Source organism: Chiloscyllium punctatum, chromosome 2, assembly GCF_047496795.1.
Source record: "Chiloscyllium punctatum isolate Juve2018m chromosome 2, sChiPun1.3, whole genome shotgun sequence".
NCBI classification, from domain to species: Eukaryota; Metazoa; Chordata; class Chondrichthyes; order Orectolobiformes; family Hemiscylliidae; genus Chiloscyllium; species Chiloscyllium punctatum.
Genome location: NC_092740.1, coordinates 116,369,099 through 116,395,155, shown reverse-complemented (window position 1 = coordinate 116,395,155; position 26,057 = coordinate 116,369,099). Strand labels below are relative to the sequence as shown.

The 26,057-nt window shown below is 37.9% G+C and overlaps 1 protein-coding gene across 6 annotated transcripts in view; it reads right to left on the bottom strand.

Moving 5' to 3' along the window:
- The window catches only part of LOC140488030 (SWI/SNF-related matrix-associated actin-dependent regulator of chromatin subfamily E member 1-related-like), a 133,621-nt gene that overhangs the window by 86,209 nt on the left and 21,355 nt on the right, over positions 1-26,057 (bottom strand). For 4 of the 6 annotated variants that reach the window (XR_011962985.1, XR_011962987.1, XR_011962986.1 and 1 more), the window contains exons 7-9: positions 25,655-25,736; positions 19,211-19,426; positions 10,504-10,639 (exon numbers count right to left, since the gene is read on the bottom strand). Coding sequence is in view for 2 of the 6 variants with exons in the window: in XM_072587622.1 (XP_072443723.1) it covers positions 10,504-10,639; positions 19,211-19,426; positions 25,655-25,736 (434 nt within the window). In the remaining 4 variants the exon portion in view is untranslated. Of the gene's footprint in view, positions 1-919; positions 7,396-10,503; positions 10,689-19,210; positions 19,427-25,654; positions 25,737-26,057 lie in introns of those variants that run through there. The other 2 variants (XR_011962988.1, XM_072587641.1) reach the window with 2 other exon arrangements.

The following is a 26,057-nucleotide window of genomic DNA, read 5'->3' as shown; positions in this document are numbered from 1 at the left end:
CTTTGGTAATGACTTCCTTAAATATAAACCATGCTGCTAAAGCTATCCAATCATCCACTTCAACGTTTGAGTTTGATGTCTCCAGAACAGACTCTTGTATGAAACCCATCACTAGCTGTTTTCACATTGCTCTCTCTGGACTATTTAAATAAATGACAAACTCCTTACCACAATCCTGATGGTTTGGAGGTGTCAGTGTTGGACAAAATTGAAAATCACATAAACCTGTTAGACTATAAACCTGGTGTTATTTGGAAGCTTTAGCTTTTGAGACCCTGCCTCAATCCTGAAGACGATCTCTTCAGGAGTAACACTTCAACTCGGACATTTGTAATCTTGAATTATGTGCCGAATTAATGATTTGAAGTTTTGTTTACACAGATGAAAAGGCCTTCTTCCTCTGATACTTTCAGACACTCGTCAATTTCTTATCACAATTGCCTAGATGTCCACTTCAGCTTAATCCAGATTAAAGTTTCAGCACAGCATTATGTGCTTAAGTGTCTGCAATGGAACCCGAACTCATGACGACTCACCTACTAATTCAATTTGGCATAAGAAAACAAAATAGAGTAGTTAATGGTCATACATCCTTTAAAGCCTGCTATGTTTTTCAATAAGATTGTGATGACCTTCTCCCTCAATTCTACCCCAACCTGGAATGCATATTACGATCAGAAGATTAGACACATCAAAATTTGAAGAAAACATAATTTAGGTTGTCTGGTGCATGTTATAATGTCAAGTTAAGGAAGATACATTCTTAGTTCCATGTGAAATTTTGCCTAAATCCTCCCACCAACTTCTAATCAGAAATGATAATTGTTGTTGCTCTAGGTGCATTTTTTTTCTAAATGCATAATTGGACTGGTGTGAAATTCATTCCAATCATCAATCCTGACATAATGAAACAAACAGCTCTATGTTAGATGTTTATTGCATGTTGTACAACCAACTGCTACAATTTTTACCAACACACAGAACTACATTAGAAAATTATTCAACAAATATAGCTGATAAAACAGCCTGTTAATAAAAACACCAGTAAACTTGATGAAGCAAAAGAAATTCACTTAACTGGAATTAATGAAACACACTACATTCCTTGAACAGTACATCAATCACAAGACTGAATGGTGTTCTCACTTAATAAAAAAAAATCTTTGTAATCATACAACTGATCCCAAAGATTACACTGCTGTCACAATCAAAAATCACTTGCTATGTAGCCACATCTTTTACTTGTCATGTATGCACTACAGCATATACAGCAGTGTCTAACCTGTTGAAAAGTAATGTAATAAAATCAGTCTCTTTGCACTCTGTTTCCATTATGTAATCTAGGTACATTTAGAGGATTTCACCACTATGTTCAAACTATCCCTCTTTTAAGCAAAGATCTGAAGCTGCACGCATCTAAAGGATCTGGAAATAGGCACAAGAATGACAGAGATTTGTCATCATGTCAAATTAGGGACAAGATAAACTGTCACATCGAGAGTCAAGACACCGCAAAGGCAAATTGGGTAGACACATGTCAATTGTAGTCAAAATGAAAAAAAATGTGAAGCAATACGTTTGGGAAATAATAGAAAGGGAAGGTGTCTAAGCAGCAGCTGTGCTTCTTTCCAGCAATTCAGCAGGAACTTTTACCTGGGCAGAATGAGAAACCATATGGGGTGGATCAAAAACCTAAAAAAGGAAGCATTTATTGTTTCAATTACAATGGGTAAAAATGTCATATAGGCAACATTGTGGCACCACTGGTGAGTGTGCGCAAATGGGTGACTGAGTGAATGGTAACAAGTGGATGGATCAATGGTTTTGGGGTGTCAAGAGTGGGTGGTTTCTTTATTCTGGTATGAGAAATGGGCATTCCTGGTATGGCTAGAGTTTGTTGCCGATTTCTAGTTATCCTTGAACTGAGTGACTGTCTAGGTCACCTCAGAGGCAAGTTAAGAGTCAATTACATTAAAGTGGACTCGCATGCAGGTCAGACCAGATAGAAACACCGATTTCTTTTGCTGAAGGACATTAGCGAACCCAATGGGTTTTTACAACAATAGTTACACAAATGCCACAAGACCAGCTTTAACCTCAGATTTACCTTTGCCATCTGCCGTGGAGGTATTTGAATCCAAGTTTCCAGAACATTAGCCTTCGATTTGGACTACTACTTACAATTACTATGACGACTATGCTAGGGGGTTAAGTGTGTGAGGGAATGAGCATGTGTGAATGGGTGGGGTTGTGAGAGAGGAAAACAACCCTGGGGCAGAAAAGCAACCTGCTTCTGATCTCCACTTTCACATGAATTCTGCAAAGGCTGACTTGGAAATGTGCCCTGCCAACCACAAACCAAGGTCAGTATTAGTTACAATCAGCCCAGGTCCTGATCCCCTTCCTGGCCATCAGCAATTGAAATCCAGATTTTTCACCCTTTCATCGGCTTCTCAAACAAAAAGGCAAAGAAAAACATACTTTAGTTAGCTCCATGGTTTGACACTTTATTGCTTGTAATTCTTTTTTCCTGAAATTGATGCTTACAATTGATGCAAGCCTCATGTTTCTGAAACATGCTCACCGACCCTAGCAAGACCAAAATTGAAACGTGGCCCCAGTGCCAAACAGTCGGACTGCTTTATACCAAAGCAGTAAAGAGGAAAATGTATCACATGACTCCCCACAGAATGATTCATAGATTGTTAGTAGAAATGAAAACATTAAACAGATTAATGAGATTGTCAGCTTGAAGTAAGGCATGGAGAATTTAAATGTAGAAGCTTGCAAATGATGTTAGTGTCAAATAGATCACCTGGCACAGAGTTGTATACTTCTCATTAATGGAAGGATATTATACAAAAGGGTAGGAAAAATATATACGATTTCTTTAGGAATGATGTTAGTTATAACTGAAAACTGTGACATCCCCATTCACCCCCCCAACAAACACAAGTGAAGGGATCCATTATACGTTTTCAAAATTAAGGTTTTGAGACAATTAATAGTAAAGTATAACTTTTGCTGCATGTAGAATCATTAATACAAGTAATTAATGTTTCAGAAAGTGTGACTGCTGAGACAGGAATCACCACTCACAGGAGACTTGGGATTGTAATTTAAGACTGAAGCAAATTAAAAGGGTACAGGAAAAATAAAGCATCATAGCAAGCAGCAAGAGACACAATGGGCTGACACACTGCTGGAATTTATCTGACTTTGTTTTAAACACCTTATATCACCATAGATAACTGAAATGGCAAAACCTTGCAACAGGCAAAATAAATGAATCCAAACTGCATATATTCTCTACAATATTAAAACACAAAACAACATACTGCTCAACAAAAATCAAATATCACCACCCTCACTCATACATTGCACGAGAATACAGGATGCTAAGTAGAATATTTTGGACTTTTCCTAAATATTTTATCATATAAGTAGTCTTAATCAAATTAACTTCTCTCCATTAATACAAGAGTGATATCTCTTGTTCCTCTTCATGTGTCATTTTAAAACAAATTCAAGGGTCCACCTCCAACAGTAAAAGTTACCCTGCTTTATGGATTTTTGAAAAATTCTAAATCATTTGTTTAATGAACTGTTCGCCTTGTAGTCACTTGGAAAAAGACTAATGAAAGAGGATCTGTGATACAACTTCATAAGTGCCTGACTACAATGCTGGTTTTCCAGAAAGAATAGTAATTTTCATTAAATTATTAATACATCATTTAAGAACATTCCCTTATGAGACAATATTTCACCCCTAAAATGAAATGTGTAGTTCCCAATATCCAAAGGCCATTCCTCAAATGAGGTGAAAATGTTTGGATTGTCCCCAGACCTCTGCTCTCTGGACAATGAGGAGAAGCCTCAGAATCAGACAGCCAACAGGCAATCTAGTTTGTCTCCCTCTCCCATAGGCTCCTATTTCTTTTCACAACTATAATAGCAAGTTAATACAGCTGATACAAAAACAGAAGTTGCTGAAAAAGCTCAACAGGTCTGGCAGCATCTGTGCAGAGAAATCAGAGTTAACGTTTTGGGTTTGGTGACCCTTTCATTTAATACTATAGAATCCCTACAGTATGGATACAGGCCCTGCGGCCCAACAAGTCCACACCAACCCTCCAATGAGCAACCCACCCAGACCCATTCCCCTATCCCATTACTGTACATTTACCTACACACCCCTGAACATTATGGGCAATTTAGCACGGCCAATTCACCTAACCTGCACGTCTTTGGATTATGGGAAGAAACCCACGCAGACATGGGGACAATGTGCAAACTCTAATCAGACAATTGCCCGAGGCTGGAATCAAACCACTGTCTCTGGCGCTGTGAGGTAGCAGCGCAAGCCACTGAGCTACCGTGCCGCCCGACTGACACAACTGATGTCTTGCCTTTGCACAGTTTGCCGATTCTCATGAAGAAAGCAGGCTAGTTAAAACTGGCTTGTGTCCTTGAGCTGGAGAGTGGATGGCCAATAAACAATTCAGAGTTCTGCTTTCAGAAACAATCCATCGACTTTTGCTAGAATGTATACATGCATATATGTCAGGAGAGAAAAACAGAATTAAGCCTGGATGGGAGTCCCACATTTGAATAACCCGGTTATATTTGTAACAGAGAGAATGTGCACTTAGTCAAAATTCAGATAGTTATTCAACCAAGGAATTGTACTTCAGCATGTCTGAACAAGTGGCTATAAAACTCCCTATCATGATTCTGAGAGACATTCACGACAGTACTGGTTAATTGCACAGTTATTAAACACACAACTCAAAGTAACCATCCTAGCGATGTCTCAGCTGGGCTCAGAAAATTCCCTGAACCCAGTTGTTAAAGTTATGCACATTTCAGCAACCTGACAGTAATTAACAAAATCTGAGTAAACTGTCTCAAGGCACTTCACAGGAATATAATATTTTGACATCAATCCACATATGGAGACATTAGGGAAGATGACCAAAATCTGGTCAAAGAGGTAGGTTTTAAGTAGTGTATATCAAAAAAAAAGTGACATTTACAGAGGGAATTCCAAAGCCTGGGGCCCAGGCAGCTGAAGGCACAGTTGCCAGTTGTGCAGTAGTTAACAGATCACAATTGAGGATTGTAGGCTGCAAAAGGCTACATGATAGGTAGAGGCAAAATCACAGAATGCTTCAGTCCCAAAAATGAAAATTTTAAAATCAAGGCATTGTGTAAATGAAAACCAATATAGATTAGGTGAAAAGGACCTTGCACAAGGAAAGGGTCAAGCAAGTTTTAGATGGCCTCAAGTTTACGAGTAATTGAACTTAGGCAGTCTGCCAACAATGTATTAAAATAGTCAATCTTAGCTACAGGTAATAAGAGCAAGGAACAGCGTTTCTGCAACAGCTGAATGAAGACAGGGCTTAAGTCATGCAATGCTATGGAGATGGAACAGGTGGTCTACATGATGGCATGGATGTACAATTGGAAGCTCATCCCCGAGATCAAGTTTGTGATATCCCAGTTGAGTTTCAATAAAGGAAATGGGAGTTTGTGAAGGGGAGTAAAAACAATGGCATTTCTACCCATTGTCAAACCACTTGTCAGACATCCAGAACTCAATGAACAAATAGTGGAAGGAGAGGTCGAGGGAAGTAGAAATGGGTGTTATCACGGAGAATGCAGTCTTGTTTTCAAACATAATGGTCTGAGTAAGAAATGAAACAATGATAGTGCAGGTGATTCTCAGGCTTCTGCTTATTAACCAAGTATGAAACCAGGGGAAATCGATTCCCACCCAGCTCAATAATAAAGAGCAGCTCCTTGAGGATGGTGTGGCTAATGTGCGAAAAGCTGCAGATGGTCAAAAGTGACTAGTTTACTTCTCTCAGTCACTCAGAAGGTTATGCATAAGAACAATTTTGATAGTATTGAAACCTGACAGGAGGGAATTCAAACACAGAGGTAGATCTTATAAACAAGAGATGGCGCAAAGGGCATGAGGATGGGTGGGAGAGAGAGAGAGAGAGAGAGAGAGAGAGAGAGAGAGAGAGAGAAAATGGGGAAGGTACAAAGCAACGGCTGGAACAGGTGCAATTTTACAAAAAATTCAGCTTCTTCAACCAAAGAAGAGAAGCGGTTGGCAGTTGCAACTAGGAGATTGTCTCAGTGAGCTGATTTGCATTTTGGTCTCCCTTTGCTTGAGAACCATCTCAAAGTGTAACACATTTTAAGGAATGTTACTACCCTGTCACAGTCATTCATTCAAAGAAAATCTAATTAGTGCTTCATATAGTACATGGTAAAAGTGTTATTTGAAGGACCTTTCTGTCTAGAAACTGATCAGTGAACTGTGCTGCTAGCTTTTAGAAAATAGGTATTTTACTACAATAGAATACTTGAAAGGGTTGCTCTCAAGATAGCAATATGTCACAATTTGGTAAAGTTGGAAGACGATTCTATGTTCACCATCATTCCTTATGGTGTTATGGACATCAAATGTATATCACTTTGCAAAATAATTCAGACTATAAATTTTTCCTAAATAGACCCCATGCATGCAAACAACTGCTACTGTACATCCAGAAAGTTTGTAAAACAATCAGCTCTATTTTACTAAAGAAAAATTTATTCTCAACAATAATTTAATCTGTTTAGAGTTGTAACTTGAAAGAAAATGAACAAGTATAAATTCTAAATTTAAAAAGAAGTGAATTTATCATGGATTTCACTTCAGAATCTTTTCTAATGTGGTCTACAAGTAGTAAAAGATCATTAGCTTATATTTACTAGTTAGAAACATGACTATATTAATCTGGAGATGGCACTGGCTACATCCCTCGTTTCATATAACTAATGCTGTTTGTAAATCCGGCACTCTTTTCCTTACCCAATAAAAGTTTCAGGTTTAGCTACAAAATGTTAATACAAATGTAACTAACAAAATGATAACAGATAATGCAGTTTCTAAACCTATAGAATGTGCAAGAACAAAGGTACACTAATTATAAAAGTTAGTAAAAACTACAAAATCAACTTGGAGGTCACAACCTGCATGATGCCACAGTTGACAAAGAAGTTGTAAATGTAACAATAAATTGCTTTCAGTAGCCTAGTCACTAAATCATTAACCAATACCCCGACTTGTTTCTTCCAATACAATTTCTTCTTAAAAACATTTAGTGTTTAGTCTGTTATTCCATTCAAATCCCCTTGCTTTGATCTTGAAGGATTTGTAAGCTTGTAGGTCTGTATAATTAGTCTCTAGTACAAAAGAATAACTGCACTTTCTTCATGGAACTGCAGCAATCTCTTCATTAAATTCTAAGAAGATAAGGAGCTGGGATTGCAGCCAACATGGACATCTGTGAACCATCTTCTCTGATTAAAATCATGCTGTTTTAAGGCCCATCGCTAAAAGAAGAAAATAAAGCTTCAGGTGTTTTGTTAACATATGCCTAGGAATTAATCAAAACTTAAACTAATTTAGACCAAGATATTCTTAATTCTTAGATACAGCAGAGGGTAAAGAAACACTGATGTTTGATGTTTTAAATACAGCAGTTATTCTACCAAATGTGGCATTATCCTCAAGGAACTCGAATGCAAGTCACAAAATGGTATAAGCAGCATTTATCTGGTACAACATTTCAAATTAAACACTTGAGAAAAAGGCAAAGATTTCAGTATTTCAAAGCACAAGTGGAGATTAATACCTGCAAAATTTTCTGCATCGAAAGTGTGGATATTCATTAAGCACATATGGAAATCAGAAGTAAATCAGAGAATTTTCAGATGTAGGATGATTTACATGAACCAAATCACCTCCCTCAAACTTTATTGACCTAAATTATCCAGTCAGCATTACAACCTGTTATTCTTAAATTGGTCATATATCAAACTACCCATTTAGTCTTATCTGATTATTCTGTTCAGATTTTCAGAATTCCAGACTTTCAATCTGCTGAACTCATCACAGGAAACTAAGAGATATCAATGAAGAGAATCCATGTCCAACTTTTAAAGGCACTAGCTGCCATATTCTGATGAGTAAGATTTTAAAAAGTGTTCCAACCATATCAGTGAAGTGGGGAAAAAAGGATCCCTATACAGTTTGAACATGAAATTATCGTGGAAGGAGACAAAATCTTCTCATTAGCCACGCAATAATAGAAATATTATACGTTGATTGAGCTTTTACTTTGCTGCATGAAATAAACGACTAAAAAGTTCCAGGTTGTAAAATAACAATCCAATAGATGATTTAAAATAGTCAATATAATCCCAGGGAGGGGTGATGGTGGGAAACAGCCATAATAACAAATTATTACTCAAAACAGTTTCTACATGGGCCAACCATCCACAATGTAGCATCAGAATAAACATGCCACAGGCAGTCTAAAAAAGGAAATGCATATAATCTACAAGCTATTCACTGCAAAAGATCCCTGTTCAGGGTGCCTCACTATAAAGCCTAGTTATATGTTTGCCCCTTGACCATTTGTCCTTAGATCAAATTTCTCCTTTCTCATTACCAGCTTTAATAGACATTCAGAACTTATTTTGTATCTAGACTATCTGACCAGTACACTTAATTAAACCTAAAACAAAATAAATTAAATAGCACAACTAATAGTGCAATATATCAAGCTGTCAACTTTAATAGTCAATTGGTCTTATCAGACTTGGCCACCCACTGAGAATATGGATTCCTGGACATTTTAGCCTTCATTGCATATCAGAATGGGCAACCATCAGATTTGTACCAGCATCAGAGCTCATTTACTATCATTCACGAGTTTGTAGTCACTTTCAATATTTCTTCTTAAACCATGCTATAATGGGGTCTAAAGGTGGTAAAAGGAAGAAAGAAACAAGAAGGTTGAGGTTGAAATAGCTCCACGGAGGCTGGTATCCCATCACCAGGTCACCCTTTATCAAAGTGTAGAAAGTCCTCATCACTGATCAATTTCCTCAGAGCCAGCTCTCAAAGTGAGCACAATCTCTGACACGCCTGCTTATATCTTCAGCCAAGCTCTAAGATTGGGCCAGATTCCCAATCAGGGAACTCACTCTGAGGTTCACCTGGCTGATCTTGTTACAAATCACTACAGCTGCGAGATATAATTGACAGAGTACAGGACTTTTTTTTCATTAATCCCCTAACCTCTCCCCTGGATCAGTGGAATTTAGTAGATTTTTTCCTGAGGTCTTGCATCCATGTAAGATTCCGTAAATCCCCCTCTGGAAATCGAATCAGTCTGATCTAACATTGGGACACAGACAGACTTTACTTCACATCTTCAATGCATTATCTGAGCTGAGATGACACCCACTGTTAAAAGCTATTTTGGGAATGTAACTTGAAAAATGTTCTGGGATTTACATAAGAAGGAACCAAAACCAACATGGTCATTCTAATGAAAGACTTAAGCTAAATTTGTTTAATACTGCATTCCGTGACACTGCAAACCTGTTGCTATAAAATTTGTGTTTTATGATTCTGTTCCACAACCACCTGTGGAAGAAGCAGCACTTCCAAATAAACACAATAATATCAATAACCTGGTGTTGTGTGATTTTTAACTTTTTCCTGGATATGTATTGAAGTACATCAGGATTGTCTAATTGCCTGACTCTAAATCAGAGTTGGAGACTTTTGTGGAGGTTCCAGGGAACAGGGGAATTGCCCATGGAAGTGCAACCATCCTGGAGAATTCCCACAATGTTACTGCATCAGAACTGTCATGAGGTCCCAATATACACTTTATATACAGGCGCATTAAGTTATTTCATGCTGTAACAGTTTTGTACAAAAGATAATTATCAAATGCTATAATCTTAGAACAACATTTCTAATATTGTTCTATCAGGTATATCTGTTCCATACAATGCACCAATGGTTATAATTCTTTCAACAACTTCACTCTTTCAGAAAATATTTCCACCTAGTAATTGGAATTTGAGGGTGCCTTAAACTGTAATTAAAGCAGCAACTTACTTCTAACTCTAATGCTGTTTTAGATATGCTTCATTAAGTTTCCTCTCAGAGACAGCCCTTATTCAATTTCAAATTCATACTGTTCACAGATTAATACTCATACACAATAATATCGAGCTTTCAGAGAGTGTCTTAAAAAGTAGGTCCACAACCAAAGTTATGAGAATTGATTTTTTCCTCAGGCCACACTGTTGCAGTGATGCAGTTATGAACTCACTGATTAAGGCGTACAATTTGTATCTTTTACAATTTGCTAAATTGTGTCTGATGAAAACAAAATATAGCTAGGAACTTAGTAATAATAAAAAAAAAAACAGAAAATTACTAAATTATTTCACTGAAAAGATATGGAATCACATCAACATTACATAAAAATACAAACAACACGCTTTTGAACCAACCTCAAGAGGAGCTCTGTACAAAGAAATATAGATAATTAACAACTCCAGCACAGCTGACAATCCTGTGGAAATTGAAACAAATTTGAACAGCGACTAGCTTAATTAATTGGATATATTTACCTGTTGCCTAAATTGCTTACGATCTCTTGCACCTTTCTCACAAGCTTCTCATTCTGTTGAGGGTCTTCGTCTATAATACTGTGAAGTTTCGTCATAAAGGAATCAACTGTGTCTAATGTCACACTTTCTCCACTTCCTAAGGATTGAGGAAAGACACGAAAACAAGTCATGTTGGACTGCTGAAGCTGAAAAACAATAAACAAATGTCAATAATGATTCCTGAAGAATGGCGCATAGATCTTTATCTACTATACTTACCTGAAAAACTACAAGTATATTTCCCTTGAACCATATAGTATTTCTCAAATGTAAAAACTGAAATGTTGAAAATACTCAGCAATCTGGTAGCATTTCTTTAGGCTTGTAACATCATCAGTTTCATAATGTAATCTCACGTGCATTCTGCCCTGTCAAAAGATATTTCTTCTTGTTCTTTCACCATCCTTGCAACTTAAAATCTATTTCAATCGCTATTCTTCCCAGCCCTGATGAAAGATCTTTAATCCAAAATATTCAGTTTCTTTCCCCACAGACACTACTGGAGGTAGGTTAAACACAGGTTTAAATATACATTGCATTTTGCGTTGTTATTTCCCAGATTCTTCTTGTGGCATGTCTAGTATAAAAATAATTCTTATTATTAACATGCTTATATTAAATAATTAATATCTCTTAACAAAAGAAGAAATTTCAGTCAGATTAAAAACTAAAGTTTTTGGTCGCATTCAGTAGAATATTGCAAATTTGCGGGATTAGGATAGCAGTGTGTGGTAACTGGTTGACAGATAATGATTTTCACTGCATGCATTTCGCAATGAAAACTCACCAATTATTTTCGATGAATTTTATGCATTGATTGCTATCTGCCGATCAAGGCATGTACAGTAAAAATTAAAGTTTTGCAGAAAATTGTCCAACCTGGCTAAGACATTAATCAAGAAGAGACAGGCAAGTAGCATTGTTTCATCATGGCCTTTTTATTCTGATGTTTAGTACCTCTAAACGTTTTCAAATGAGAACCTATCTCACATGTCATTCAAACATAGGTTAATTTATTTCCCACAAAAAATTCAAGGCTATTTAACCAGGCACATCAAGAGATATCTTTGAACCTTTCTACAACTGGAAGATGTGTTCAGTTACCAGAAATGGTTTTAAATTCCCTTTTATGCTGAGTCAAGGTTTGCAAGGCAAGCAAAGATGGACAATTTAACAGACAACTACCTTATGTAGATGTTTATTCGCCTGTCTTTGACAATCTCAGATACCATTCCGCAGTATTCCCAGACAAAGCACGATATCTATCTTCACAAAACATCAGTTATGGACATTTCCAATCTCACACAGTTAAAATACCCTTTGACTAGATTCAACCACCAAAAGAAATAGGTTCATTGTATCCAATCGATCAAATAATTTGAAAGGCCTAAATTATATCATCCTTCTAACCTTGAGAATACAGTATGTACCAGGTTAATAAAGAATGTCCTCTTATTATAACACTTTAAGCAGTGCAATCTGCCTAGTGAGTCTGCACTATCTCCAGAGACAATTGCTTTCCTGAGATTCACAGCCCAAAATTAAACATTGTTCTGACCACTGAACAATGATCTAAAATATTAAAGCTTCACTTCACTTCTGTACTCTAAATCCATTACAATAAAGTTCTTTTCTATTATGTTTTTATAGCTCTGCTGTCAGTTTTAAATTTGTTTACAAGGATACCCAATTGCTTTGCCCTCATTTGTTTGCAGTTAAACAAGTTCATTTTATCTTTCTCGCATCCAAAGTGGGTGACCTCATTATCTCGTTTTTATCAAAAGATGTGACAAATGAACCTGAGTCAATCTATAATCTGCTGTAAATTCCTACTGCAATCTATGAAAGTTGCATCTTTTCACAGTGTCAACTTACAACTTCCCACTGCAGTAGCTAAAATAGTAATTTCTATGTTGAAAGATATTTCCAAGAGCAAATCACTGAGGAGTACAATCTTGTCACAACCTGTTATTCAGAATATTGCTGACATTTATCTGGCATCAATATTAGATGTCACTTATCAGCCCAAATCCCTAGTTTGGCCACATCCTGCTACATATGTATATTGACTGCTTCGGCATCTAAGGAGCTGTATGAAATTCAATGGTAATGAAATTCAATGAGCTTAAAAGGGCCTGAAGGTACATGGACATGGGATACTACTCTAAGAAACTTTGATGTCCTGGGACTGAGATGATTGCTAGGCTTATTTCTAATTTATGGAGAGATGCCCCAATTCCCACTAAATTGAATTTTGCCAGGGCCCTTTGATATTACACTTGATCACATGCTATTCTGACCTATCTCCTGAGATCAGTTATTTTGTTTATGTTTAGATCAAGGCTGTAACGATGGCAGAAGCCAAGTGAGTATTACAAAAAACATTAGGGAGCAAGCTGCTGCTGCACTCCTTGCCTTTGTGACTTTTTCCACAAAGTTATTCCCCTTTACCTTTGGGATTTCCAATGTTACTTCCTGCAGTCTGCAGTTGCTTCTCATCACAATGTCACAAAATTGTTGTAGTCCAGGAGACTGCTCACTATGCCTGTATCAGTTCTAGTACCTGGTACCAATCTCCCAAAATTTTCCATGTCCCTGCAGACCATTTCTATCCAAATAATCATCCTTTTAAACACCTCAACTCAACATACTTCTACCACATTTCGAGACAGGGCATTCCATACTTTAACTAGCTTCTGTTTGAAAAGAGATTTTTCTCCCGTCACCCTTACTTTGTTTGCACATAATTTAAATCAATTCCCTCTCATTCCTTTTGTTTCTTTTATGAGCAGGAACGGCTTCCCCCTGTGTACTTTACCTAGACTGCTCATGATTTTGAAAACCTCTATCAAATTTCTTCTCAGACACTTTCTCTCCAAAAGAGAGAACAGACCCAACTTCTTAAATCTATCCTCATAACTGAAGTTTCTCATTTCTGGGACCGCTCTTGTATGTTCTTCAATATTTCCAATGCATTCACATCTTTGCTATAATGTGGTTTCCACAATACCCCAACTAAAGCATAACAAGTATCTTGTACAAGTTCAATATCAGCCCTTTGCTCTTGTACTGTATGCTCCTACTAAGAAAGCCAACAAAAGTGTGCTTTATTAACTACCTTCGCCACCTGACCTGTCACTTTCAAAGTGTACATGTAAATCCAGGTCCCTCTGTATCTCCACCCCTTTTACAAATGTATCGAGATTTATACTTTCAATATTCATCCTATGAAAGTGTATCACCATATTTCTCTCTGTACTGAACTGTATCTGCTACCTATATCCCCACGCCATCACCATACCAAAATCTTCTTTGGAATTCCACACGTCACCTCATAGTTTACAATTCCTTTTAATTCTGTGTAATCTGCCAAGTTTGAAATTGTCCCTCTGTATCCAGATCCAAATCATTAACATATATCAGGAAAAGCAAAGGTCCAAGCACAGGCCACTGGAGAACTCCACTTCCTCAAACATGAAAAAAATCTCTTGTTGATCACAGCCAATTGTGCATCCATATTGTTACCATATCTTTTATACCATGATCTATGATTTTCCTCAAGTCTGTAAGGCTTACAGTCTCCTTGTCTTTAGGTCTCTGCATTTTCTGTAGCTGGTTTATTTTCTTTCTTTGACCACAATCCTGCCCCAGCACGACAAGCTTCCGAATTAAGTTATGTATTGAGTGCTGAACCTGTCCTTTTGCTGTTTCCACGGCTCCTATTGCTCTCCACTGGTGTTCATATTTCAGTTGCAGATTGATGTCGTGTGTCTTTGTAAGACATAATGCTCTTAACGTGGTGAGTTCACTTGCTCAAACTTTTAATTTTTCCCCTCGGTCTTCAGAGTTTCGTCTCATGGACAGGGTCAAATCCATACGACTATAACCACGTTTTCTTTTCCCAGATGTCAATTCCTAGTACCTTGTGGCATTTGCCACTTCTACCAGTTTGTGATACTGAGGAAGCTTTGTTTGAGGCTGTTCGCTGCCCCTCTTGTTATTAAAAGATAGAAGATAAATGTAGATTATCCACAGAAAAGGCATTGTTCTTAGATAACAAGGTTTGTTGCATAATAGCAGCAAGTACAACATTTGGTCAAGCATAATTATCTGGACCTTAGGGAGCTAGAACAGCTATGTCTAATCCCTTAGGAAGTTAAAGTAGAACCCATCTCCACTCTGAGGTGGCATCAATATATTGGGGGGGAACCAATATAACATAAACCACTTCATAGGACAGTCTTTGAGACAGAAGGATTCAAATTCCATTTATGACGTGAGCAAAAGAAAATTCAAACAACCCAATGGAGTAGTGAAGAGGAGCACTGGAGAGTAATTGTTGTCTTTCAGGTAAGGCACCTTCACACGGAATGCAAAAGCTTCCAAAGCTTTTGAAGAAGAGCAGAGGAATTGTCCCTGACATCCCGACCAATAGTTGTTATCCCTCAGTCAACATCACAAATACAAGCTGTCTGTTCATTTTCATATTGCTGTGACTAAATTGACAACCATGTTACATTACACCTGTGACAATGCTTCAAAAATACTTCATTGGCTGTCAAGTACTTTGAAAAGTCCTGAGGTCACATATGGAGTTGCATGAACACTATTTTTTTCCTTTAATGGAGCATATTTCCATTTATTGTCTCTAAAATTTAGTTTTATAAAGTTTTGCAGTAACTTTTGATAACCTTGGAATCTATCTTAGCATTCCATGCTACTTTCTTTGTAAACTACTGTCGCTTTTATAGCCCTCCCAATTTACTGGAGTTCCACTTAATCTTGTCTTCATATAAGGGTTCTCTTTTAGATTCATACTGTACCCTCAATTTCCTTACAATGGAGACAGCAAACCTTTTTCATTGCTATGTCTATGGCACTATTAATCACATACTGCAATGTTTATTACCTCTCTGGTTAGAATACATTGCGGCAAATACAGCAATAAACCTTAAGCAAGCAATGTGCTAATTCCACATTAAACGTTATGTCTTATCTGAATTCTAGCATACAGGTCAGCAGGTGATCAGGAAGGCTAATAGAAAGTCGGTCCTTATTTCCTGGAGCTTGAAGTAGGGAAGTCTTACTGCAACTGTACAAGGCACTGGTGAGAATACATCTGCAGTACGGTGAGCTGTTTTGGTCCCCATACTTAAGGAAAGATATTACTGCATACAAGACATTCCGAGAAAGTTCAATAGGATAATCTCGAGTAAAGGGACTGTCTTATAATCAAAAGGTTGAACAGGTTAAACTCTACTCATTGAAATTTAGAATGAGGGGTAATCGCATTTAAATATAGGATTCTTAAGGGGCTTGACACGGTAACTACTGAGATCATGTTTCTCTGCCTGAGAGATCAGTAGACAGTTTCAGAACAAACGGACACCAAACGGGATGAGGAGTAATTTCTAGTCTCATAGGATTGAATGCCTTTGGAACTCCTTGCAAAAGAGGAGCTTCGAGCAGACTCCTCATGTATATTTAAAGCTGAGATCGACAGATTCTTGATCAGTCAGGGAATCAAGACTTGAGGAAAGGGCAGGAAATTGGACATGAGTTTTCCATTCCATCTACTGAATGGCAGACAGGGCCAAACAGCCTACTCCTGTTCATATTTCTTATTGTCTTATGGTCTAATTCAACAGGATTAAGGTAAATAAAGTAAGACAACTTGTTTATTAATTTTTTATAAAAAAAACACAGCTTATCAGCAAATCCGAGCACCCACCAAAAGAACAAAGAAATTAAAAACACTACCATAATACTACTTATACTACTGCACATCACAAGCTTATCTGAAATGAACTGCCAAAATGGACATTTTTTTTTTTACAGCCAAAATAGAAACACAACTCAAATAGCCATTGGAGGTGAAGATCTTCTGTGGGGAACTCAGCTCATAAAAGATTAAATCGAGAGCTGAATTTCAGGAGTTTGATTGGCATTAGAAAGATATTAAGGGAAAGACAAGCAGTCTTGTTGGCAGTTGCTTGCTGAACAGGCATTTTTCACAGAAAAGCTAATTTACCCTGATCAAAAGATAAGCAATTGCTGCTAATTTCATTTCTTCAGCTGCAGTAATTAGAAAAAAAAACATTTGTTTGCTTCTATGAATAATATTTAAAAAGCAAACAATTACATTCTATTACCAAATTGTTTTTTGTTTTCATTTAGAAGTTAAACGTTTGCTTCATTCTTCATGAAAATTAGTTTTCCATTTTGATAAATACTTAAAATAATTATTTTCTTGTGCAGAATGTTAATGTCTAGTGGTCCCATCAGTGCATTGTGTCCTAGCCTAAATCATGTATGGATGACTTAGGGGCAGAATTTGATATAACTGACTGCATAAAAGTGAAGGACTCAGAATTTTTCAAGTTTGAGAAACATGAATTGCAAAAATAATAAGCTAACTTCCTACACCACACCTTTTTGTTGATTCGACAGAAAGATTAATATTGCTTACAGCAATTTGTAGTTGCATGCTAAACTGGCAAATTGTCATTAATGTGCAAATGGCTTGCACTGTGCTGTGCAAGGACCTCCAGTGCCGAGGAGAATAAAAGAATGAAGAAGGAGGAGAATGAAGAAATTCACATTTCTTCAAATACAGCTCCATAAATCAAGTCACTGCTGAGTCTCTATTGTCATTGCTTTTAAATTCAAGCATGAATGGCACAAAAACGGACAAAGTGGAGGAAAATACTTATTGGTATTGATTTCAACAAGGCTGGTACTGTAAGTAATAGCATTCAATTTCATGTACAGTGGTGATACCTGGCTCTACTTAACCGTTTCATCCCTGCATCTGTAGTGTTAGATTCCTTTCCTTTCCAGTCTCAGTTGAAACAAGATTTTGTCCAATTAAAGTTTGGGAAAGTCACAGCCGTTATCTTCAGGCTATCCAAGGGGCAAGTAGATTGTTGTATGTTATTTGACATGAAAATCAGAGTAATATGTCTGGAGCAGGACCCCAAATCCTCACAAAGATCGCCTAATCAGGAGCCTGTAATGGTACATGTCTCTTCTTTAAGCTTCGGCTCAATCTATGCTTTTGGTTCCTACAGAATGGGGCCAAGAGTGTACCAGTTAATAAAATGGAGGTCTACACAATGTAAAAACACACTAAGTAATAAAAACATGATGTAGGGGTATACACACCTCCATTATTACCTTATTTATATCATTGGTCACAAATAATAATGGAATTTTTTGTTTAAGGCAGAACTTACCTCAGACAGTCTTCTCACTCACACCCTCAAATGACTACCTCTGAAATTGCAATAATACAGGTATTTGAGGCATATATGTTTTGCCAGTTTATTGAGAGTTCATAAAGTGCTAATTAAAACAAAGTTTACTGTGTTCCAACGCTCTCCCAGAAAGCCTCAATCTTTGACTTTCTAAATTTTAGTTCATCCAACAATCTGCTGTCCATATTCTAATTCACACTAAGCCCTGGTCAATCCATTATCTCTACACTCACTAACCTACACTAATTCCATGCCCATCAAGATCATTTCTTTTAAAATATTCATCATCATTCAAATCCTTACATGCCCTCACTTTTCTCTCCAGTAAACCACACACCCTTCAAAAAACTGAGATCCTCAGCTGTACCATCAGCCATCTTGATCTGATGGCCTGGAAATCCCTCCCTAAAAATGTTTTCTTCCCTCAAAACTTTGAACTCTGTTCCTTTAAGATCACAAGGAAAGAAAACTAATTTTTATCAAACTGTCCCCTGCTTGGCCTAAAGTATATTTTTGTCTTATTCTGTTCCTTTGTAGCACTTAGGAAGGTTTTATGATGTAATTGTTAAATGCTCTATAAAAGCAAATTTTTATTGCATTGCAAGATACCTTATCACCTAATTTAGGCAATGGTTAATACCAGCTAAATGTGGACTAGAACAAGTAACCTACTTCATAATTGTCTTTACCTCTGAGACACCCAAGGGCCCATATGAAGTAAAGTACCCAGGAAAAATTTAGAATATGCTCTTACCTTGTCTATTGACAATAGTTGCTAAAATATACAAGTGCAGTTATGACTTAAGGTTACAAGACAGCAAACACATTATTTGCTACCATTGCTCTACGAGGTTATTTAATTACGGTTCATCACAGTCAATTAATTTCCATTTACTCTGACGTTTCATTAACTAAAGCTAAAACCTTGGTGTAGGAAAACTTACATCAATAGTTGAGACGAGCAGGAAGACGTGAGGTAACTTGTCGGACATTATCATCCAACATTACAAACCGAATACTACTTATAACAGAGTTCTTATAGCAAAGGTTTAACATTTCAGCATTGTACTTTGCATTCTGTTCTCTTAAAATATCAAAACACGTGTGCATCATACATAAATTAAGTTTTAAACTTGAAGATGCTTTAAAAAAACTCTCAGATAAATATTTACTTTATCCTGTTATCCACTTTGAGGTTGTAGGCAACAACTTTGACCGTTATTAATAAAAAAAATCTGGATGACAGTATCCTTGAATCAAGCATCCATTCACCTGGTGAGACAAAGAAATGCTTTTGCAACTAGAGGTCCTCACAATTCAAGTTGGATGAAGTCTTTCTTTTAAAATACGTTGCAAACGTGTGATGGTTTGAATGGATTACTTGACTGTAATAACATATTTGACTCTCTGACCTGGTAGAGACACATTACTGAAGCTATTGGTTAACGTCTGCCGCAAATTCTCGAGATGTTTGTGTAGAGTTACATTCTGGTTCTGTTCTTCAGCCAGCTCCTCTTCCAGTTTCTCTTTGGCGCTTCTCATGTTGTCAATGTGCTTCTGCAAGACTGCATTCTGCTCCTCATATTCAATATTAGTCTTGCGCAATTTTCTCAACTCTGCCTCTCGAGCTGCAAAACAAAATCATTCAGCAAATTCCCAGTGCATTTCATACGATCCACATACAGTGATCTCCTTCATGAAGGCCAAATGCAGAATCAGAAAAGAAACACGTCCACAAACATATCCAATCAATCCATACATAAATGTGATTCTTTGTGGTTCATCACATCATCCTCCTTACCCAACCCTTGCAATCTCAACCTGACCTACCAGTCTTTGGCATCCCAAATTACCTCACTTGTTACAATGCAAGCTTTCAGAATTTTGTAATCATTAATCTCACATGTCCCCCAGTTAAGGCTGTCTCTTGTAGGGTTCATGGAACACCTCTTGCTCCAGTCCTACTCAGGCCCCTACCCACAACTCTTTTTCTGGTACATTAATGACATCAGGTACCCATGGCCCCACACACAGTGAGAGTAGTTAAAGGAGAAGTTGATCAAATTAGGGACACATTCAGTCAACCAGAAAAGGGTGGTGGTAATGCGGGTGGATCAGGTCTTCTTCCCAGGAAGGAGTGGGCAGCCCTAAGACCATCTTGACGGGGGATGAATGTGTAAACAGATTGCACGTCTGTGTTAAGAGGGAGGTGGTTGCTGCCGACAAACGAGAAAAGTTTAAAACCAATGTAAGGCATCAGAAGAATCGCAGATGTAAGTGGGAAGGGATGGACAAGTGGAGCCTGCTTGCGCAGTGTTCCAGTTCGCTTCAGTGTAAGCTCAAAGAACAGAATCTTGATTTCCACTTGGAGAACCTGCAGCCTCTCGGACTCAACACGGAGTTCAATATTTCTAGAGCCTGATTCCGTCCTTCACCCGACACCCTGGTTCTGGTATGACAAGGGCTCCATCTTGCAGTGCCAACCCATTCCCATCCACTCTCAGGCTATTACCACATAACATGGATTGCTTTAAGCACAGACTACTCATTCTCTTCTACTGTCAGCTCTCACTTTCATTTATTCACCTTCTCTTTGGTCTTGGCCTATCGACAATCCCCTCGTCTGCCTACTACTCGGTCTCTCTGGGCTCCGTCTTCACCTATCCTCTCACCCCATCTCCTCAACTTCACCTTCAGTATAAATAGCACATTTTCCTAGCTAATCTGATGAAGAGTCACCAGATACTAAATGTTATCGCTGCTTTCGCCCCCTCAGATCTTTGTTTCAGATCTCTAGCATCCCCATTTCTTTGTTTTCTTCAAAAGAGGCTCTATTACCCACTTTATGTAAACATTTGACATTAATCAAGATGAAGAGGAGATCTTATTGAAATATTCTTAGGATCGTTACAGGGTAGTTGCAGAGTGGTTGCTTCTCCTTGTGCGACAGTCAGAGGGCATAATCTTAGAGAAAGGAGTTGTCTGCTTTCAGTGGGTGGTGACTATGTGGAATTCTTTATGAGAGAGTTTTTGAGGCTGAATCCAAGGATGAAGACAGATTTTTAATCAGCAAAGAAATCAAAGGTTATGCAGAAATATCAGGAAAGTGGAGTCGACAATTATCAGATTAGCCACAATCTTACTGAATGACAGAGTGGCCTCACTGGATTGAATGACCTACTTGTGTGCCTGAGTTTTATGAATGTGCATCAACTGCTCTTTTTTTTGCATCCTTCTTCTTACTAACAATAGCCGTTTTAATAAATGACAAATCTAAACACAATGGTAATACTCAAACATGTTAACTTTCCAAAATCATCTATCCCATTGGTCTTTGAATATCAAAATCTTGGAATGATTTTGCATGGAACACACTACTGGTTATGATAATTTGAATGATTTTATGAAATTATACAATCATAAATCGGAGAGACATGTTTTACACAGATCCACGGTCAACAGCTGAAGATACACTTGAAGTGATCTCAAAATGACCTGTAAATACACTGCTAGAACAACCTGCACTTTGGTCAACATTGCCCATGTCAGATTTTAATTTATAAAGAAACCCAGTTTAACATGCTATGGGACAAGAACTTCCAGCAGATTAAGGTCTCAAGGCCATAAGGATTTCTTCACAATTAAGGTTATCTATTAAATATAAAATTTATAATACAGTTTTATGCAATTCCCAATAATATTACTCAAAAAAAAAAATCACCTGCAATTTTATAGTACCTTTATGTTACTATCCAATATATTGTATTTTTGAAGAAGTAATGAAGACAATTGCTGAAGGAAGAGCAGTGGTCATGATCTATATGGACTTCAGTGACAAGGTTCCGCATTGTAGACTGGTTAGCAACGTTAGATCTTATGTAAGAGAGGGAGAACTAGCCATTTGGATACAGAACTGGCTCAAAGGTAAGAGACAGATAATGGTGATGGAGGGTTGCCTTTCAGACTGGAGGCCTGTGACCAGCGGTGTGCCACAAGGATCAGCGCTGGGTCCACAGTTTTTCACAATGTATATAAATTATTTAGATGCGAACATAGAAGGCAATGGCTAGTAAGTTTGCAGATGACAACAAAATTTCTGGTGCAGTGGATAGCGAAGAAGGTTCCCTCAAGGTACAACGGGACCTTGATTAGATAGGTCAATGGGACGAGGAGTGGCAGATGGAGTTTAATTTAGATAAATGTGAGGTGCTGCATTTTGGAAAGGCAGGTTCATAGTTCCTTGAAAGTACAGTCACAGATTGATAGGATAGTGAAGACGACATTTGGTATGCTTGCCTTTATGGGTCAGTGCACTGAGTATAGGAGTTGGGAGATCACGTAGCAGCTGTACAGGAGATTGATTAGGCAATTTTTGGAATACGACATTCAATTCTGGTCTCCCTGCTATAGAAAGGATGTTGTGAAACTTGAAAGGACTCAGAAAAGATTGTCAAGAATGTTATCAGGGTTGGAGGTTTTAGCCATAGGGACAGACTGAATAGGCTGGGACTATTTTCCCCAGACCATCCGAGGCAGAGTGTGACTGTACAGAAGTTTATAAAATTATGAGGGGCAAAGGATGAATTGCCAAGATCTTTTTCCCAGGGTGGGGGAAGTCCAAAACTAGAGGGTGTAGTTTATGGTGACAGGGGAAAGATTTAAAAGAGACTTAAGGGGCAATCTTTTCATGCAGTGGGTGCCAGAGGAAGTTTTGGAGGCTGGCACAATTACAATATTTAAAATGCATCTGGATGGGTATATGAATAGGAAGGGTTGAAGGAGATATAGGCCAAATGTTGGCAAATTGACTAGATTAATTTAGGGTGTCTGGCTAGCAAGGACAAATTGGACCGAAGGGTCTGTCTCCATGCTGTACAGCTCTACAACTATAAACATCTTAAAGCCCATCTCAAAGATGTACAATGAGTTAATACAATGACTGCTCACATGTGGATAAACAGATTCCATTCCTGATGAAGGGCTTTTGCCCGGAACGTCGATTTTTCTGCTCCTCGGATGCTGCCTGACCTGCTGTGCTTTTCCAGCGCGACTAAATTTAAACTCTGATTTTCAGCATCTGCAGTCCTCACTTTTGTCGTGTGGATAAATAGGTCAATCTTTTAAACCCATCAAGCATGAAGTAATCTTTCATTTACTTTATTGTGTTGGTGAAGTTATTTTGAGAGAAGAGTATAGAACGTTCTCCTGACCTGTCTTCTTTGAGAAATTATTAACACCTACTAGAATCTGTAGAACAGAAGGAAAGGATAGAGTAAAAGTACCCGACCTGAACAAATATTGTACCTGCTGGAGCTAAGTTAATAGTGGTACTGACTTAATCAAACCAATAGTGTTAAAAACATAACAAAATTGGCAAACAGAGGCCATTTGGTCATTCATGCCTACAGTGGCTCATTATGCAAGCATCACTACCTCATGCAAGTTTCCTATTCCCAGACTCCTGAATACTACTTTAATTAAATAATCTCCAATATCCTCTTAAGCGCCTCAATTGAGCCCACCTTCACATTTCCATGCAGGGTATTTCGTAACTTAATTAGTCACTGACTGAAAAACGTTTACTGACTTTACCTGAGCTTCTTTTGCAGATCACTTTAAATCTATGCCCTCTTGTTCCATTATGGCCATGAACAGTTTCTCCCTATCAACTCTATACAGCCTACTCAATTTTGAAAACCTCCATCATTTCTCCTTTTAGCCTTTTTCTCTCTAAGGAGAACAGTTTTAACAGCCAATTTCTCCTCATTTAAGTTCCTCATCCCTGAAACTATTCTTGTAAACCATTTCTGCACACTTTCTAAAGTATTTACATCCTTTCGATAATGGGACACCCCTAACTGTACACAATATTCCAGCTAAGGTCTAACAAGTATCTTGTTAACATTTACTATAATTTCCTTACTTTATGCCCCTATTAAAACAGAGGATATGGTATGCTTTACTAACTGCTCTCTCTACCTGCCCTGCAACTTTCAATGATCTGCACACATATACCACCAAGTCCTGTCTGCTGCTACATCCCCCTTAGAACTATACCCCCATTATATATTGCATTTCAAAGTTCTTCCTTCCAAAATGCATCACCACTGATGCAGTGCTGGTTAGCACTGCTGCCTCACAGCGCCAGAGACCCGGGTTCAATTCCCGCCTCAGGCGACTGACTGTGTGGAGTTTGCACGTTCTCCCCGTGTCTGCGTGGGTTTCCTCCGGGTGCTCCAGTTTCCTCCCACAGTCCAAAGATGTGCAGGTCAGGTGAATTGGCCATGCTAAATTGCCCCTAGTGTTAGGTAAGGGGTAGATGTAGATGTAGGGGTATGGGTGGGTTGCGCTTCGGCGGGGCGGTGTGGACTTGTTGGGCCGAAGGGCCTGTTTCCACACTGTAAGTAATCTAATCTAATCTAATCACACGTTCCTCGGCACTAAAATTCATTTGCCACCTCCCTGCTCACTCTGCTGACTTATCCATGTCTTTCTGAAATTCAACATTGTCCTCCTGTCCAATGTACAATTCACATAAGTTTTTTTCTCATCTGCAAATTTTGAAATTGTCCATTGCAGACCCAGATCTAGATTGTCTTTATTTCCTTAAAGAAACAACTTCTTTTACGTCATGATTTTTCAGTATTGAAGCTGCTACAAATTTAAACAACGAGAAATGTTAAGCTAACAACAGTGAGGCAGCAGTTTGTGCTGATTAATTCCATTCAGCACAAACTTTTCTCAGCAGTTCCAACAGCAAAGCTTTGGCTGGGGGTAATTTGAAGTGGAATATATGAGGAAAAGTAAGGATCCCAAAATCAAACCCCTGGATAGATCTTTACTCTTTAGTGAAGCACTAAAAGCATAAATCCTTTTAGTGCTTCACTGGTCTCCATCACTAACTCTTCTAGTTTTACAAATGTCCCTCCTCTAATTCTCAGATCCTCTGTTTTCACGGTCATATTTCAGTCCTTTTTACCCTCACTATTTGTTAAGATACCTTCAACCATTGAGATCTGATGCCCCAAGATTCCATCTCAAACTCTCCATTAAAACTACAAATATAAGCCCTTTAACTACTTTGTCCTTTGACTCAACATCCATTTTCCTTAAAGACTGCAAATGCAATGTTTGCATTCATTTTGAGAGGTCGAATATATAATAACAGGGATATACTGCTGATGCTGTAAAGGCTCTGGTCAGACTACATTTGGAAGTTGACAGTAGCTTTGACCCCAGATCTAAAGAAAGGACGTGTGGGCCTTGGAGGGGATGTAGAGCAGGTTTACAAGAATGCTCCCAGAATGTAGGGCTTGTCATGAGGAATGGTTGAGGACTCTCTGTCTGTACTCAGTGGAGTTTAGAAGGATATAGGGGGGGGGGAATCTCACTGTCACTTACAGAATACTGAAAGACCTGGACAGAGTGAACACAGAGAGCCTAGGACCTGAGGGTACTGCCTCAGAATGAAGGGATGATTCTTTAGAACCGAGATTAGGAGGAATTTCTTCAGCCAGGGGATGGTGAAGCGGTGGAATTTATTGCCAGATATGCTGGGAGAGCCAAGTCACTAAGTGTATTTAAGACAGAGATAGATAAGTTCTTGATTAGTGAGAGGATCAAAGGTTATGAGAAGGCAGGAAAATGGGACTGAAAACATATCAGCCATGATCGAATGATGCAGCAGACTCGATGGGCCAAATAGCCTAATGCTGTTCCTCGGTCTCACGGTCGTACAATTTCATGGTAGTTTGACATCCATGGCACTACTGAAATGCAAATTGTTTTTAACTTCAAGTATTTGAACATTTGAGCATAATCTAAAGAATAATTTTAACTCAGTCAATCCTCCATACCTTTGTTATGATCAAGAAATTCTTCTGTAAATATTGGAATATTAAACATGGACATTCTTCCTTGCTGCTCACTGTCGATCTTCTAAAGAGAAAGAATGGATAAATTAATTTGAAGAGTTTATTATATTGAATAACTTTAATGATTTTTTACATCCCATCTTGCTATTCAACCTGAAAGTTAGCTCAGATGGAAATTCCAGAAGGATAGGAAACAAACAAAGAATGCAGTAGCTAAGTTAGTTAAGAATGTCATTAGTACAACAGAGAGAGACATTACTTAAGTTCTAAAGATTAAGATGTAAAGTCAGCTTGGTTAAAAATAAGAGATGTTAAAAAATGGTAAGATGTCAATGGTGGGAGAATTTATAAGCATTAATCACTAACAGTATAAACCACACAGAAA